The 18292-nt window shown below is 41.5% G+C and overlaps 1 protein-coding gene across 1 annotated transcript in view; it reads left to right on the top strand.

The window, feature by feature from the left end:
• Positions 1–13268, top strand: part of UTP20 (UTP20 small subunit processome component) — a 129843-nt gene extending 116575 nt beyond the window's left edge. The window contains exons 57-62 of the mRNA XM_075856698.1: positions 1504–1697; positions 1906–1977; positions 7806–8048; positions 9466–9592; positions 10875–11020; positions 11134–13268. Of these exons, the coding sequence (XP_075712813.1) occupies positions 1504–1697; positions 1906–1977; positions 7806–8048; positions 9466–9592; positions 10875–11020; positions 11134–11289 (938 nt within the window). The 3' untranslated portion in view covers positions 11290–13268. The remainder of the gene's footprint in view (positions 1–1503; positions 1698–1905; positions 1978–7805; positions 8049–9465; positions 9593–10874; positions 11021–11133) is intronic.
• Positions 13269–18292: the final 5024 nt, after the last annotated feature.

Raw genomic sequence — 18292 nt, 5'->3', positions numbered from 1 at the left:
GGGGCAGCAATATGGACAATCTACTGTGTGAGGGGCAGTGTCAAGGTATAATATATACAGTAGCATACAGCAGGATCAGGGGATCTATATTAAATGGTGTGGCATGCAAATAGGGAGCATGGCCTGCAAAAAGGGGTGTGGTCTAAAAATAGTTTATTAATCATAATCGAGGTTACATTTTCAAGTAATCATGATTTTGATTTAGGTCATAATCGCCCAGACCTAATATGAGATACTAACCGCTAAACCACTATAGACCACCAAGTGTATAATAGGAATACGATGACTAAACCTGAAGCCACCCCAATGTAATTGTATGATGTAGCTTATTTAGAACATTAGCAAAGTACGTATTTTCAGGGGCATTTTGCGGTCTTCATTGCATACACGAATGCATTTGGAAACCACTTACAAAAATCCTGTGTTTGCACCTGTAACCAACAGGTTAGCAAGACGTTGAAGACAGATGGGAGTAAGACTACACACAGGGTTTGTTTGTTGTCTGTTACTATGGAGATGAAAGGGACGTTTTTAATTAAGACTATTTGCAAAGTTGCTTCACTTCTCATTTCAGACGCATTGAGACTATAAAAATGGTTGCACATTTGTACATAGCTTGTAACAGTTTATATTACTAAACACATCTTATGTCTGGTTTCTACATCCATCACGCCTCAAGAACTACCATTCATTTTAAATTGAAACTATTGATGGCCTTTTCACAAATAACACTGCTGTGTGTAGTACAAGGCCTTAAAGGGGTTGGCCACTTTCTAATGAAATTTGTAAAACGCCTTAAGGCCGGATTCACACGAGCGTGTTTGTCAGTGATATACGGACTGTATGTCGGCAGTATTTCCCGGACCGAACACACTGCTGGGAGCCAGGCTCCTAGCAACATAGTTATCTATGACGCTAGGTGTCCCTGCCTCTCCGCGGAACTACTGTCCCTGCCTCTCCGCGGAACTACTGTCCCGTACTGAAAACATGATTACAGTACAGGACAGTTTTCCCTAAAACTTAGCCTCATAGATAACTATGATGCTAGGAGCCCGGCTCCCTGCAGTGTGTTCGGTCCGGGAAATGCGGCCGACATGGACCGTATATCACGGAACAAACATGCTAGTGTGAATCCGGCCTAAGTTGCTGAGTTCTGGCACAGGCAACTGTAACCCCTGCACTTCAGTCCAGGGTCCCCTTTCTTCCCCTGGAAGGGCTTAGTAAATAGAGGACCGCGAGATTAACCGATCCATAGATTTCAAAGATGGTGGCAGTCAGGTGATTTGGCTTTATGACCGCCTCCCCTTATTAGAAAGTGGCCAACCTATTTAAAGTTAAACTTCTCAGCTGTCTTTTGGGTTCAGCTGACATGAATTTCCTGTGGGGTCTTCCTTCACATAATGTACTTCTCCTCCATGTAACTACTGCATAAATCTGAATGCTGGAGGTATTCATATTTGAGTGTACAATGTAGCCTAATTGTCCTGCTGCTTAATGTTTCAGCTCACGTTCAGTCCCATTTATGGTACCCCCATAGTTGGGTCTGGCTAACGTCTTCCCAGATTTTTGGACTATTGTTTTCCCTTCAAAAACCAGAAGAACTGGTCAGTAAATGGATGGCTAGGACAGCAAAGAAGAAAAAGAAAAGCCAAGCTGAACCCTCTGAGTTGTTCTTAGCTGATGAGCTGGAAACAAAGGTAACCAGGCATCTTGTATTTTTCTGCCATGTGGTCTTTTGTTTTTCTTCCCTCTTCAACTGATTTATACTATATATACGCAGACTTTTTATATTCTCTCAAATGATGACCAATCTTGTAAGTAAAAAAAAATGATCTGCTGTATTCAGACATGGCGTGCATTTATACTTATGTTTGCAGTCACTGTTATATATGTTTCTTTTCACAGATGAAAGATCTTGCTCTTGCTTTCTGCCATCAGTTGCACTCAAAATTTCTTGACCAGACCCTGGGGGAACAGGTATGCCATTCATTGCCTTGGATTTTCCGGTTTACGGAGTTCCGTTATTTGCTGCAAGCGACATCACTCTGTGACTGCATTGCATGAACCCCGTTTAGCTATTGGGTATAAAACAATAAGACGCAACGTTGTCACATTCCGTTACTTGCAGGTATCACAGTGTACAAATGTCGCCTTGCTTTGTGCTACGGTAACATTTTGCTATACTAGAGGCATGTGTGTACAGTAAAAGGACTGGTTAGGTAATCCGGCAATTGTGTGGCTAGGAGAATGTATGGGAGGGGTCATAACCTAAAACATGCCTTGATAAAAGTCTAGCGCAGGTAAAATGCATGGTCATTTTCAGAACCTGAGCCTCTATTTTATTGCAGTAAACGAAAAAATTAGGGTTGCTATGGGTTTGTTTAACATTGAATGCAGTAAGCTGGAGTGCATCAATTTAAGCGATGGCAGTCCTTTATGTAGCAATAATAATAATATATATTATGATATATGTTCCCCCAAAGAACAAGTGTTCTCTATATTTAACGCAAAGCAAGCTGAATATCAGGCAAGGATGAATCAACTCCTTGGTGTATAACAGACGACAATAGTAGAGGACAAGTGACCAGGACTTCAATAATGGAGAGATGTTGGTTTATTCACCACAGAGTTAACAGAATGAGCAACATTTCGATTCACACCTGAATCTTTCTCAAGCTAATCAAAAGGGCATAGTGCCAAGTATATATAGGAAGTACATGAAGTATACAGTATGTAATGCAACAAAGTTCATAATGCATAATAATTATTAAAAAAAGTGTGTGTGTGTGTGTGTGTGTGTGTGTGTGTATATATATATATATATATATATATATATATATATATAGTGAATTCATATGAAAGAGTGTTACATAATTGTTGTATATAGACAAAATATCTCCCAATAGTGTGATCAGAATATACAGTAGACTAAAAAGCTAGTATATTTAATTATATCAATCACTTCCAAATAAGGGCGGAGGACAGAGGCAGATCATATATTTATAGATGTCTATTCACAAGCCCGACACTTCGGTAACGTTTGTGTGTGACTTACAGTACAGCAAGAGTAATCTCGCGAGATCTCGCTATAAATGACAGCACTGCGTGATCTCGATGTGCTGTGTGAGTAAGTCGCACACAAACGTTACCGAAGTGTCGGGCTTATGAATAGACATCCCGTCCTGGTTGGATGCGATGTCCATTAACTCTCAAGACACTTCAGTAACGTTAATGTGTGTATGTGTCTGCACATAGTGAATGCAGGATCACTATGTGCAGAGTAAATGAATGGAGAGAAGTGTATGACGCTGATTGGTCAGCGTCATACACTCCTCTGTACAACGCCCACTTGGTCATGTAGTAAAACACACCCAGTTGTCCATTGAGAAACTCATTAGCATAAAGCTAATATAGGTCATAATTTCTAAATAAAAAACACTGCTGTAATCTACATTACAGCGCCAATCACATCATGTACAATATAGGCCACTTATAATGTGGTGACAGAGCCTCTTTAAGCCTGAAAACAAGCAACCACACCAGAGTACTGGTGTCTACTGCCCACATTATTTATAGCCAAAAACGGGCATAGCTGAGAAAAACCCAGAGTTTATCACCAGGTTTATTTCAAGCACATCATTTGAATAGACACAGATCTATCAAAAATAGTGATTCACACGTATATCTTGTATTTAAATGCATATATAACAATATTCTGGTGATATGGGAAATGACCGCCTCTACTCCCACAATATAAATCCCCTTATCTGGAGAATTAATATCTGTAACAAAACATATATGTTATTATATTAGAATGCCAGTGTAACAATATTAATAATAATTATACATTTATTTGTTTTATTTATATATAGATATAGATAGATATATATATTTATGTACAAATCTAACAAATACCAAGGTGGATAGTCTGAAATAATTCACCTGAACTCACGGAAAATCGCTTGTATATGTGAAAAACAAATATTAGATGTGTGGTATATAAGCATAGTCTACATTGAGTCCCTTTGGGGGACATAGTATCTGGAGTGAAAACCCACTCCAGTTCTTTTCTTTTAAGGGCCAATTCTCTGTCACCTCCCCGTCTATTATGGGGTACTGAATCAATAATTCTAAAACGTAACTATGATGTATTATGGCTGCACTCTACAAAGTGCCTAGATACCGGTAGATCCTGTCATTTGGTGTTGATACTGGACTTATGATTCCTCATTCTGAGGGTTACCTCAGTGATGGTCTCACCTACATAGTATAGGCCACATGGACAACTTAATAAATAAATTGCATATGTGGTTTTACACGTGTAGAAACCTTTTGATTTTGAAAATGTTACCTGTCTGATGACAAAAACTGTCACCCTTTATCATGTCATTACACATATTGCATCCATGCAAGGGTAACAGCCCTGTTTTCGAGTGGCTAGAACACTCTGTAATCCCATAACCTTAGACCCAATATCCGCTTTTACTAACCTATTTCTTGAGGTTACACCTTTACGGTATGCCAACATTGGCGGCTCCTGAAATTTCTGAATTAAAGGGAAGGCCCTAGTCAATAGGTGCCAATCCCTTCTAAGAATATTACCAATCTCTGAACTGGAGGTAGAAAAAGTCGAGACAAACGGTATCCGTACATGTTGTTTTAATAGTAGTTTCTGTCTGTCCATTGTTTCCGTTTTTGGTTTTTTTTTATACATATTAAGCATATTCTTAGGGTATGCGCTGTTTGAATTTTTTTTACACATTTCATCTACTCTTAAATAAAAAAAAGCTGATCCTCAATACTTAAGATTCTTCTAACCCTAAGAAGTTGGCTAAAAGGCAATGATCTGACCATTGCCCTAGGATGTTCACTATTATAGTGTAACAAACTGTTCCTAGCAGTCTTTTTAGAGAATATATCTATGGTAAGAATACCATCATGCAAATGAATCCTAGTGTCCAAAAACTCAATAGAGGAGCTAGAATGGACCATAGTGAATTGGATACTTGGGCACATGTCATTCAAAAAGATGTGACATTTTTTTTAGGTTTTCAACAGAACCAGATGAGGAAGACATCGTCTATGTACCGCCACCACCGTAGAACTTGACCAAAGTGGTGGGATACATAAACAATGTCCTCAATCCACCGCATAAATATACTTGCAGAAGTGGGGGCCATATTAGACCCAGTGGCCGTACCCCTTTTCTGAAGGTAAAATGTATCACCTACCAAGAAATACATTTTTGAGAGTATAAACTCCAGTAGTGCTCTAATAAATTCAATTTTTTTTTATTAGAAAAATCAAGTCCCATCAGATAATGACGAACATCATCAATGCCTCGACCATGATCTATGGAGGTATAGAGACTTCCCACATCAAGGGTATCAAGGATTCACTTGCCAGGGACACTAAGAGAGCCAATCCTGACCAGAAAATCGGTGGTATCCTTGATGTAGGAGTCAGCCCCCATGGCAAATTTCCTCAAAATTTTGTCTAGAAAGATAGCTGCTGGGACAAACAAAGATTCACTCCCCGACACGATTGGACATCCAGGGGGGTCTAATCGGGTCCTTTATGAATCTAAGAAGATACAGCACCGAAGTGACCAGATGTTTAACTTTCAAAAATTCACAGAGATACTTGTTAATGATCTTTGTAGAAAAAGCATCAACAAGTGATCACAATTCATTCATAAATGAAAACTTGGGGTCACCTGATAATTCAACATATATGTCATGAGCATTCAATTGTCTCCATTTCTCGCAGATAAAGGGAAGTGTCCATCACAACGATGGCACCTCCTTGTCTGCTGGTTTAATAGTTAAACTGGTATTATCAATTAATTCCTTTAAAGCTCTCTTCTAACCTTGTCATATTTCTATGATGGTTCTCTCTATTAAGTTGTTTTTTACGGAATGATTTTACACGTTTATCAACTAATGATATATATGTTTCTGTCTCGTGAGTTTTGAGGAGGCTAAATTTAACCAAAGAGAGTAAATTTCAAGCTCTTCATGTCAAACATACAATCATTGGATAGAGCCACATTTGAATTCGAAGAACCTATTGTCCGTTGACCTGAGAAATGTGCTTTCAATCTTAGGGTATGTGCACACGGTGAGAGGCTTTTACGGCTGAAATGACAGACTGGTTTCAGGAGAAACCAGCTGCCTCGTTTCAGCCATAATTCCTCCTCCTCGCATTTTGCGAGGCTTCTCTGACCGCCGTAAATTTTGAGCTGTGCTTCATTGAGTTCAATGAAGTACGGCTCAAATTACGTCTTAAAGAAGTGTCCTGCACTTCTTTTGACGAGGCTGTATTTTTACGCGTCGTCGTTTGACAGCTGTAAAATGACGACGCGTAAATGACAGGTTGTCTGCACAGTACATCGGCAAACCCATTCAAATGAATGGGCAGATGTTTGCCGACGTATTGTAGCCCTATTTTCAGACGTAAAACGAGGCATAATACGCCTAGTTTACGTCTGAAAATAGGTCGTGTGAACCCAGCCTTAACATTCTAAAACAAAAACGTTTTAAATCGAGATCGAATTCAAACCAATTGGCAAAATTCATAGGACAGAATGATAACCCACGATTAAGTATTTTCAATTGCAGCATACTTAACCCCTTTGCACCCTGAAGTGTCATTACGTCCAGGGTGCGGGTGTTGATGTTTGGAGCGCGCTCCATATGCTGCGGGTGCATTTTACAGCGGACACCCGGGACTTACAGCCAGGAGTAGCAATCACACTGTTCCTGGCTGTTTAACCCTTCAAATGCTGCAGTCAATCGTGACCCGCAACTCATCATCCCCCTGCAGTGAGATCCGGGGGTGACGACGGTTGTTATGGCAGCCCAGGGGCCTAACGAAGGCCCCCAGGGCTGCCTTCACTCTGCCTCTGCTAAGCCCTGCCTGTGTGTAAAACATTTTTAGTAGTGAAAAAAATATATATATAATATATTAAAAGTTAAAAAAAAAAAAAAACCTTTTCCCATTTTCCTCCTAATGTAAGAAATGAAAAAAAGTAAACAAAATTGGTATCGCTTTACAATATAGCGTTATTTAATGCGCTCGGTGAATGCCGTAATAATTCAAATGTTTTTTGGTCAACTTAGCTCTCAAAAAAAATATAATAAAAAGGGATCAAAAAGTTTTATGTACCAAAAAATGGTACCGATAAAAACTACAGCTCGTCTGACAAAAAATAAGCCCTCACACCACTCAATCGGTGAAAAGAAAAAAAAAAAAAAAAAAAAAAGAAGTTATAGCTCTCAGAATGTGGCGACAAACATTTTTTTTTTTTAACAAGGAATTTATTATCAATAAAAGTAGTAAAATATAAAAATAAACTAATATAAATTCGGTATCACCGTAATCGTATTGAGCCACAGAATAAAGATAAGTTGTCGTTTTTACCGCACGGTGAAAGTCAAAAAAACGAAACACAAAACGATTGAGGAATCGTAGTTTTTTCCAACTTCAGCCCGCAAAGAAGTTTTTTTCAGTTTCCCAGTACATTATATGGAACTATAAATCATATCAATAGAAACTACAACTCCTCCCGCAAAAAATAAGCCCTCACACCACTCTATTGATGGAAAAATAAAAATGTTATGGCTCTTGGAATGCGGGGAGTGGAAAATGAAAAATAAAAAAATGGTGCGGTTACTTGTCCTCTAATAGTCGTCATATATACTCTGTGAAAGGGCATTTGGGGAAGTACTGCATTATTATGTTGCAAAGTATCTTATCACAAATCTTATTCTTCAATCTTAAATTTCAATGCTGCTTATTTTAAGGTCATAAAGAATTTGTTGTTTGTGGCAAAAGTGATCTATCTCCTCCATCCTGAAGTGGAGGACACCCAGCACAATACTGAAGAGCAAAACGATGATCATGCTGAGCAAGAAGATGTGGAGGAAGAGGAGGGCACTGAAGAAGAGAAAGGAGATGAGAAAACTGCCACCTTGATGTGGCTTATGAAGAAGCTATCAGTACTGGCCAAAAGAGAAGCAGCGCACACACCAAAAATGCCATTAAAAGTGAGTTTTAAATGTTTCCACTGCAGTTGTTTTATGTAATGGCTGTAGATCATGGCGGTGCTATTTCCTCCATTTGTGTTGATTATTTTCATAAAACTATAGTTTTTGGGCTTCTTATCCCCTGTACAGCCAAAGAGTTAAATAATAAAGCTGACCGCCTGCAGCCACCAGTAGGGGAAATTTAGGAGATAACATCATATAGACATATTGATTTCATTAGATAAAGAGTATGCGACTCTATGGCTTCGGCCTCATTCACATGACAGGTTTTCCCGGCCGGGTGCTGGCCGTTCATAAATCGGCCGGCACCCGGCTGCATTAGGAATAATAGACCCCTAATGGGGCTATTCACACGACCGATGTTTTGACGGCCGGGAAAACATAGGACATGCTCTATTTTCGGCCGGGTACCCGGCCCCCATAGAAGTCTATGGGGCCGGGTAATACACGGCCATCACCGGAATGTGTCCCGAGTGATGGCCGGGTTTTCCGTGGCTTGCGCTCTATCTCCTCCTCCTCACAGCGCAGAGTGCATGTGAGGAGGAGGAGTTGATGCCATTCGGACGAATGGCTGTGCGCTGTACACTGTGTGGCAGGGCCGGGGTGTACAGCAGGTGGAAGGGAGCGCTGCGCTGGCTCCCTTCCCCTGCTTGTTTTAAAAGCGCCCTGGCCCGGCGACACCTTCCATGGCGCCGCTAGCAGCTGCTGCTGCGGCTGCTACTACTGTAGCGACGCCACTATAGCAAAGCAGGGAGGTATCTCCCCGCTCTATGTGCTAGCCCCACTTTAGCTCCTTGAAGGAGCGGAATCCCCGTGTTTTCGGGGATTCCGCTCCTGGACAGAGCACTTGATGTCCCTGTCTATATCTGGGCAGTGACATCAGGGGAAACTCCTGAAGCCGAATCCCCGAACACATGAGGATTCCCCTTCAGGAGTTGCCGCTGATGTCACTGTCCAGATCTGCCCGGCCCGGAATGGATGCAAAACTTTATGCAAACCGGCCAGGCAAAATGGCCGATTTTACCGGCCGATACTCGGGCTCGGGCGGGACCCGGTCGTGTGAATCCCGCCTTAGAGCTTCAAATCCTCTGCTTCCTTACACTAACAAAAACAGAGATCCGGGCCCCATAACGATATATTATAAAATTAATCATAATATATTATTGGAGTTTTTTAGATAAAAAAAAAAAATGGTGGGCATTTACTTTAAACAAAGTGATCGATTACTGAAGGGTTCGTTTGCAGTTTCTGTTTGGAAAGAAAGACTTAGTTCATGACACTTGATGAAAATTGTAGTGTCATTGTCTTATGGTTTTGTGAGGTTTTTTTTTCTATAGGACTTAACTGGTTTTAAGATTTAGACATTTGCCTAAAATAACTGTAGCCTTATTGATTTGATTCTGTACTTCTGCCATAGAGAATATGTGTATTTAAGTTCCTGGGAGCAATAGCAGTAGATCTTGGAAAAGAGCAAGTGAAACCATTTCTGCCAACTATCATTGCCCCCCTCTTCAGAGAACTCAACAGCACATATGGAGGACAAGGTAAGAAGCAGCCATATGTCCCGTCACTGTGTACTTAGGTCGTAATATAACATTATGGGAGCAGTAACAATACATGTTTTTTGGTTTCCTTATCTCCGTTGCATTCTATGTCCGTATACTGTGTTCCAGGGTTGGTTGACAGTCTCAGATGACAGAGTTTAAGGTCTTGCATTTACAGTGCTTGGTATTTTTCTGTGTGCATTGGTTCTCCATTCTTTTTTGTCTTCTGTAACTTAAAGGGGTTGTCTAGTCAAAAGAAATTGATGGTCTATCCTCAGGATAGGCCATCAATATCTGATCTGTGGAGGTCCGACTCCCGGCACCCCTGCTGATTGGCTGTTTTGAAGGGGCTGTGGCGCTCATACAAGCGCAGTTTCCCCTTCATGCTTTACCTGCTGATACTGTGAATCGCCAACACACTTGCATCTGCGGTCCACAGTATTACAGCCTTCTCCAATTCAGGTGAACGGGAGCAGACTGTAATGCTGTGAACCGCCACTACAAGTGTGTTGGCGATTCACAGTACTAGCAGTGACAGTATTTGAGGTGAAGCAACGCTCGTACGAGCGCCGCAGCCCCTGCAAAACAGCTGATCGGCGGGGGTGCTGAGAGTTGGAGCCCTTCCGATTTTAGATATTGATGGCCTATCCTCAGGATAGGCCATCAACTTCTTATGACTTAAAAACATTTTTAGTAGAATGTACTAAACTTTAGTAGCACATGATGACTACAGTACAATTCGAAAAGTCTGCCAATCTGCCATCAAGAGTATTTTTGTTTTGTTCTGTATTAGCGGGATATATAATATATATTTCAATGTGGTTTGGTGAAGTAAGTATGTATTGTATATGAAAAATGAATGACCGCAACACGGTGGAAAAAAAGTAAAAGTCCCATATATAATCCACAAACAAGAGAGGCAGCTGCAGACTTCAAAGTGACAAATGTTTATTCACACGAACAACGTTTTGGCTCACTCCTTCTTCCAAGCCATGAGAATGTGGGCATCTGAAATGTCTCCCGGGTGAATTTGTCACTTGGAAGTCGAGAACTTGTTTGTGTCCTGTTTGTGGCTTATAGTATATGTAGCTTTCCTAAACCAGAATGCTTGCAGTAGGAAGTAAATTTACAAAATGATTTTCTTAAATAAATAATTCTGGTTAATGGCTTCATTGAAATGTTAACGAATTCTGACTTGGAGCTCATTGTCCGTTCTTTCTTTTGTGCGGACATTTACATATTTTCTAACACATTTGCCTTATCACTGTTGGTTTTTTTTAAGACCCTACATTGAAAAATCTTTCTCAAGAAATCATTGAGCTTCTGAAGAGCTTAGTCGGACTGGAGTGTTTCTCCTTGTTTTTCGCTGGTGTACAGAAACAAGCAAATCTAAAGAGGATTATGAGGAAAAAACAGAAAGCACTACAGGTAAAGTGTCTGTTTCTGATAGCAAACATGAGCTTGGGAGTAGATGAAGGAAATGTGATCGATTCCAATTTTCAGTTTGTTGTCGTATACGTGACATTGTGTCTGTCTTTTAGGCGGTAGCAAACCCTGATATAGCAGCAAAGAAAAAGCTGAAGAAACACAAGAATAAAATTGAAGCGAAGAAGAGGAAAATAGAATTTCTGCGACCGGGATATAAAGCCAAGAAGCCACGTAGCCATGCTCTCAAAGACTTGGCAATGGTGGAATAATAGTGACTACGATACATAGAAAACATACAATGAACATTGTTGCTTAATGCTATGGGAGCATGTATAAAAAGAGGGGAAAAAATGCCCTTCACCATCTCCAGGATTAAGTCTGGTTCAAAGGGAAATACCTCTATTTCTGTTAGAACTGAATTTTGTACATGACTCTGCGTGTTGTGCGCCTATGAAAAATAGATTTTAAGTACAGTTTAATGTACACATTTAAGCTTTCTAATGTAAACTTTATCATTCTAATTAAGTTTGTCGGTTTTGATGAACTTTAGCTGTAACTTCCTGTTTTTATTGAGTGAAATGACTATGGTTTCTGTGGTTAGCCCAAAATACATATGACACGGAGTTGTGTTCACCACCCACTGGAAGATCCAGTATGAAATTGCCACTTTCTTTAGTAAATACATTAAGTGGATACTGCACATGGTATCTGTTTTCCTGACAATAAGGCCCCATGCCCACTTCAGTTTTTTCCTTCAGGGTGCTATCCGTTTTTGGCACTGATAGCACCCTGAACCCATTCATTTCAATGGGCCCATGCACACTTCCGTTATTTGGACAGATTCGTTGTTCCGTTCCGTCAAAAGTAGAGCATGTCCTACTTTGGTCAGTGATTCCGTGACTGTGGGGCCCATAAAAGTCAATGGGTCAGTCCAAAAAATGGACGGATCCGTTGCCCTAGCAACGGCAGGGCATGCCAAAGTTCACAGACTGGGACATGTGACAAGTTCAAATAAAGTTCAATACTTTCCGTTTTTGTTACGGAAACACAGAAGCACAGCGTCCGTTTGAAACGGAAACACGGAACAAATATGGAGTACACACAGAAACCACACGGATCCGTGAGAAACGGCCGTGAAAATGGTGATGGAAGTGTGCATGAGGCCTAAGTGCTTGTAAAACCTGGCGGTGACTGGTTAAGCAACTAATTGTGTGGAAATACTGTGCAAGCAAAGTCTCACACATGACAGATATTTGCTGAAATTTACTATAAATAGATATTAACCCCTTAACGGCCAGCGTATAGTGTTTCTACGTCGGCCGTTAAGGGCAGTTCTTCTGAAGAGCCGCCTTTTTGTATCGGACGGGGTGCTCCTTAAGCCTGGGATGTTCGAACAGCCTATGGCTTCAGGGCTACGATTGGAGACCACCAGCAGTGGTCTCCGATCATGTTTAACTCCTCAGATGCGGCGTTCAATAGCGAGCACCACATTTAAGTGGTTTTAGAGGGAGGGGGCTCCCTCTTTCACCCCACCGGCATCCCGCGATTAAATCGTGGGCGTGGATGGTTTCTATGGTAGCCTGGGGGCCTAACAAAGGCCCCCAGCTCTGCCTTTAGTAAATGCATGTTAGGCCACGCCAGAGAGTTTTAGGGTATGTTCACACACCCTATTTACAGACGTAATTCGGGCGTTTTAACCTCGAATTACGTCCGAAAATACGGCTCCAATGCGCCGGCAAACATCTGCCCATTCATTTGAATGGGCTTTACGATGTTCTGTGCCGACGGTCATTTTTTTTACGCGCCGCTGTCAAGACGGCGCGTAAAAAAGACGCTTGCATCAAAGAAGTGCCTGTCACTTCTTGAGACGTAATTGGAGCCGTTTTCCATTGACACCATGGAAAAACCGCTCCAATTACATCCGTAATGGACGCAGCGAAAAGCACTTGCCTTTACCTCTGAAATGCCGGAGCTGTTTTCTCCTGAAAACAGCTCCGTAACTTCAGCCGTAACGGAGGCTGCCGTGTGAACATACCCTTATACTGACAGGCATAATACACTGTCCTAAGCGTAAAAAAAAAAAAATCCAAACACTCTTTTTCCCCTTAAAAAATGCTTTATTATGGAAAAATGCGAAAAGTTACACATATTTGGTATCGCCACATAACAACCCAAACTATAAAATGATTGCATTATTTAACCTGCAAGGTGAACGCCGCAAAAAAATAAAGTAAAAATAATGCCAGAATTGCTGTTTTCTGTTCATCCTGCCTTCAAAAAAAATTGTCTATTCACAATACCGCCACTTCGTTAACGTTTCTGTGGTACTTACAGCAGAGCAAAGCGTAATCTCGTGAGATCACGCTGTAAATGACAGGTTACGAGATTACGCTGGCTCTGCTGTAAGAACCAAACAAACGTTAACGAAGTGCCGGTATTGTGAATAGACATCCCGTCCTGGTAGGAAGGAATGTCTATTCACTGTCTAAACACTTCAGTAACGTTAATGTGTCAGTATAAGACAGCACATATTGAACAACGCAGTGTCACTATGTGCTGACTAAATGAATGGAGAGAAGTGTATGATGCTGATTGGTCAGCGTCATACACTCCTTTGTACAACGCCCACTTGGTCTAAAGTAAAAATATGCCCAGTTGGGCATTAAGAAAGTAATTAGCATAAAGCTAAAATTGCTAATAAAGTGGTAAAAATAGATTGTTTTTCTAAATAAAAAGCATTACTGTCACCTACATTATAGCGCCCATCTCCTTATGTAGCAGATAGGGCCCTTATAATGTGGTGACAGAGCCTCTTTAAGCACTTCAGGATTGCCCAGCGTAATGTTGCCATTTATTGGGCTTTGTGCAGCAGTTTATATAACTTTACGCTGTTTGCGTCTCCAGCAGCAGCAGCAGCAGCAGCAGCTATACGTGGATTACGAACAACCTCTGGTCCGGGTGACATTATCAGGACCTGATTGGTACCTGTCCCAATCACATTGCCATAATAAATCTTGGCATTCACAGGAAAAGTTTGTTGCAGCAGCAAATTTTTCCCAGGGTCTTTCCTGCATAAAATCCCATCTCCTCACGTCTACTGAAAAAGTAAGATCAGAAAAGAAAGCGAAGCTGTTACACAGAACAGACATACATTTGGCTGAAAATAATTAATTCCTTCCTCTCCTCCTGCATAAATTAATAGGTTACGACGCAGGCCCCTCCATTTTCTATTCTCTATTTGATGGTCCAGCACCCAATTCCATCAACTGGACCGGGCTGTCACTGTCACAGTGAACTGAAATATCCGTTTCTTGTTTAATACTCCTGAAGTTATAGCGTTGTCACACGTGTTAGACACTGTACACATATTTAGTATTGCTATTCACAGAATTAGCGGATTAATTCTTGGGGTAAATATTAATCAAACCTTAAAGGGTAACTAAACGTTCAACATACTTATGACACGTCAGAAGTTTTGTTTGGTGGGGGTCCGAGCACTGAGACCAGCGGAACATCGGCTTTCCGGAAAGCCGATGTAGCAGAGTACGGGCTTATAGACTTTCTTTTGAGTCCGTACACCGCTACATCAATTTCTGGAAAAAGCCGAATAGAAACAAAGCAACTCCGCGCCCACACGAGCACTTCAGCTGCTTCGTTTTAGCAATTGGTGTGGGTCTCAGTGCTCAGACCCCCACCAATGAAAACTTCTGACATGTCAGAAGTTTGTTACCCTTTAATCTTCTGCACGTTTTTCACTATATGAGACCTGTAAAATGAAAAGGTATCTGCTCCAATTTGGTATAATAAAATTTAAAAAAAGCCACATTTCTGGCAAAAAAAGAAAATATCTGTGACGGGCTAAGAAATAAAAATTACCTTTAGGATATAGCATTCCAAACTAATTTTTTTGCTCTGGACATTGATGTAAAAAAAACACTGGTAGTGAAAGGGTTAAGAAATTAATTTGCATAGAATGCTGTAGCTAAAAATCAAATGGCGCTAAAATATGGACATTTGCTTTAATCCTTTCCTGCGCAGTGTTGTAATAGTACGCCGTGGGGAGTGGTTAATATAGTCAAAAATCCTGCTTCAAGGGTTGGGATTGTAGGCCACTCCCATTCCAGCCATTTAACTCCTTACATGCCACCTAAGTGGTTTTACAGAGGGGGAGGTTATTCCCCCCCTTAGACATTTATGGTATGTCCACAGGATGTGCCAGGAATGTCTAATAGATGCAGGTCCCAGAATTGGGACCTTTACCTATCTTAGGAATGGTGATCACCCAAGCCCTGTTCCACTTAGTGAGGCAGCAGCCACATCAAGGTGGGAAATAACTAGACAAACAGGTGCAGAGCATGTGTATCAGAGCTGTGTTGTCTAACAATTCCAGTACCTGTGCGTTTATTACAAGACCGTGGACAGAACTTTATTCACTGGAAGTAAACAATGAATGTTCCTACTGCATGACAACAAGCAGAGATCTTGAAAACAGTGAGGAATTAATACAGAAATATATTGGAAAATTGTATAACTTTTAATTATACAAAGAATAACATTAATTTGCTGAAAACTCGATAACCCCTTTAAAACCATTGACGGGTGAAGTGAATAACATTTTCACTAGAATGGCACCTGTCAAGTGGTGGGATATATTAGGCAGCAAGTTAAGTCAGTTCTTGAAGTTGATGTATTGGAAGCAATAAAAATGGGCAAGCATAAGGATCTGAGTGATTAACTAGTGCCAAGTTGTGTTGGCTAGACAACAGGGTCAGAGCATCTCCAAAACATCAGGTCTTGGGGGGGGGGGGGGGGTTCCCGATATACAGTGGTTAGTAGCTACCAAAACTGGTCAAAGGAAGGACTACCAGTGAACCAACTACAGGGTCATGGATGTGCCAGGCTCATTGATTCATATGGGGGAGCAAAGGCTAGCCCGTCTGGTCCAATCCTACAGAAGAGCCACTGTTCCCTGCCACACACAGCATCTACAATGGGCACGAGAGCATTGCAACTGGACAATGAAGCGATGAAAGAAGGTGGCCCTATGAATAATTTTATTTTTTTTAGATTATGTGGATGGCAAAGTACATGTGCCTCGCTTATCTGGGGACCCCAGTTAAGCTGGGCACATGTACTTAGCCATCCACATAATGTAAGAAAAAAATAAATATGGCGCCACGTTTCTCATGTTGTGCAAGCCATTCCTGAACAATTTTTGCAGTGTGGGAGGGAGCATTACCCTGCTGAAAGAGGCCACTTCTATTAGAGAATACGGATACCATGAAGGTGTGTACTTGGTCTGTAACAATGTTAGGCAGGTGGTACGTGTCAAAGGAACATCCACATGAATGCCAGGACCCAAGGTTTTCCAGCAGAACATTGCCCAGAACACCCCTCTACCTCAGCTGGCTTGCCTACTTCCCATGGTGCATCCTGGTGCTATGACAATAGCTGGAAGACTTTTTTTTATTTAAAATAACGCTTTTTTTTCCCTCATTCGTGATTTTTGGTGTGAAATTGCAGCGTTTCTGATGCAAAAGTCGCTACACTTGTTGCGGGTTTTAATCCCCCATTGACTTCAATAGGGAAAACTTGCAACAGAAAAACCAACGAATACTCAGCGTAAATTGACAAGCTACGGATCTAAAGTCTGCACCACTGCTCAATTTATGAACGTTATTCCTGCAGATTTTTTTTCTGCAGCGTGTGCATGAGATTTCTTCAAATCTCATTCACTGTGCTGCTACTGTAAAGGCTGTGGAACTTCCACACCGAATTGCATTGCGAAAATGCTGCATAGTTTATGCTACATGGGAACATGGCCTAGATGTTCTGGCTAAACTGTACTAAGACCATGTTCACTTGCAACAAAATATTTCCACTTTGAAAATAGCCTCAACATTAAAATTGCAACACCAAGAAAGTCAAACTGTAACGTTATACAAGTCGAGGAAGTAACAGGTGTCGCTAAGATCTGAAATTGATAACATTTTCGTGGCATGTTCATAAAAGCCAGATTGAAAGCAAACTTTTTTAGCCACATGAAACCTCAGAAATCGGATCAAGTGGTGTGAAATGATTGTACCATGCCTCCTGTTTGTTGATATGCCAGTTATCACCACTTGTTGCAAACGAAGAGACCTTTGTTTATCACTCCGTGAGATCGCTATGCGCCTGGGCTGAGAGGTCAGCACTGTTTAATGTTGCGTGTCCCCGGAGGTTGGGTGATGAACAATGAACAGAAATGACAGCTAGAGGTGTGTCGAGGCAAACCTCTGCACGGGCGGATTGGAAGAATGGCGCGTAGTGATCCATTCTGTACTGCAAGTGAAATTGGAGGTCACATCTCAAGCCTAGTGTGGCAACCAGTGTCGACACAAACCATCAAATGTCATTTGCATGACATTGGGCTACTAACCAGATGTCCAGCTACAGGTGTTCCATTCACCACACGCCACTGCTCTCAAAGGCTATCATGGTGCACAGGAAGACAGAAGTGGAGGCTGGAGTGGAGGTCTATCCTCTTCAGCAATGAGTCCCGCTTTTGTCTCAGATGCAATAATAGTCGGAGATAGGTCTGGAGATCACGTGGGCAACGCCATGAAGAGGCCTTCTCAAGGGAACGTCACACCAATCCTACTCCGGGATTGTGGGGTGGCATAATGTACGATAGCCGCACCCCTCTAGTATGCACTTCAGGTACTTTAACAGCTCCGCGTTACATCGATTACATCAAAGTATCCCAGAAGCCGTTTTTCAACAGGAAAATGCCAGGCCGCATGTTGCTCGTGCTACTGTGAGCAGCCTTTGTGGCCTAAACATGCTACCATAGCCTGCAGCGTCTCCGGACTTGTCTCCCATCGAGCACATCTGGAACATCATTGGTCGGCAATTGCAAAGGGAGCTGACCGTAGCCAGTCTTTATGATTGGCGGGCCCAAGTGCATTCAGCGTGGCATTCCTCAGATAACCATTATTAACCTCACTGATAGCATGCCAAGGCGTGTAAGTGCGTGTATTTCTGCACGTGGCGCTCATACTCCATACACCAAAATGTTTCCATTGTGTTATCATTTGCATATATGTAACATGTCTATCACTCCTGTGATTCCACAATTCCAAAACTTTTCCTTCTTGGAAAATGTCAATGTGGAGGAGTGTAAAACCCAGCACAGTTGTATTTGTCATTATAAAGTTGCTCCTCCGATAGCTCTGATGATTATCAGATTCTGCTTAATACCTGCATCCCATTGATTCGACTGTCAAAACATGT

The sequence above is a fragment of the Rhinoderma darwinii genome, chromosome 3, assembly GCF_050947455.1.
Source record: "Rhinoderma darwinii isolate aRhiDar2 chromosome 3, aRhiDar2.hap1, whole genome shotgun sequence".
Classification (NCBI taxonomy): domain Eukaryota; kingdom Metazoa; phylum Chordata; class Amphibia; order Anura; family Rhinodermatidae; genus Rhinoderma; species Rhinoderma darwinii.
Note: the sequence above shows the minus strand (reverse complement) of the source record. Positions and strands in the feature narration are given on the sequence as shown.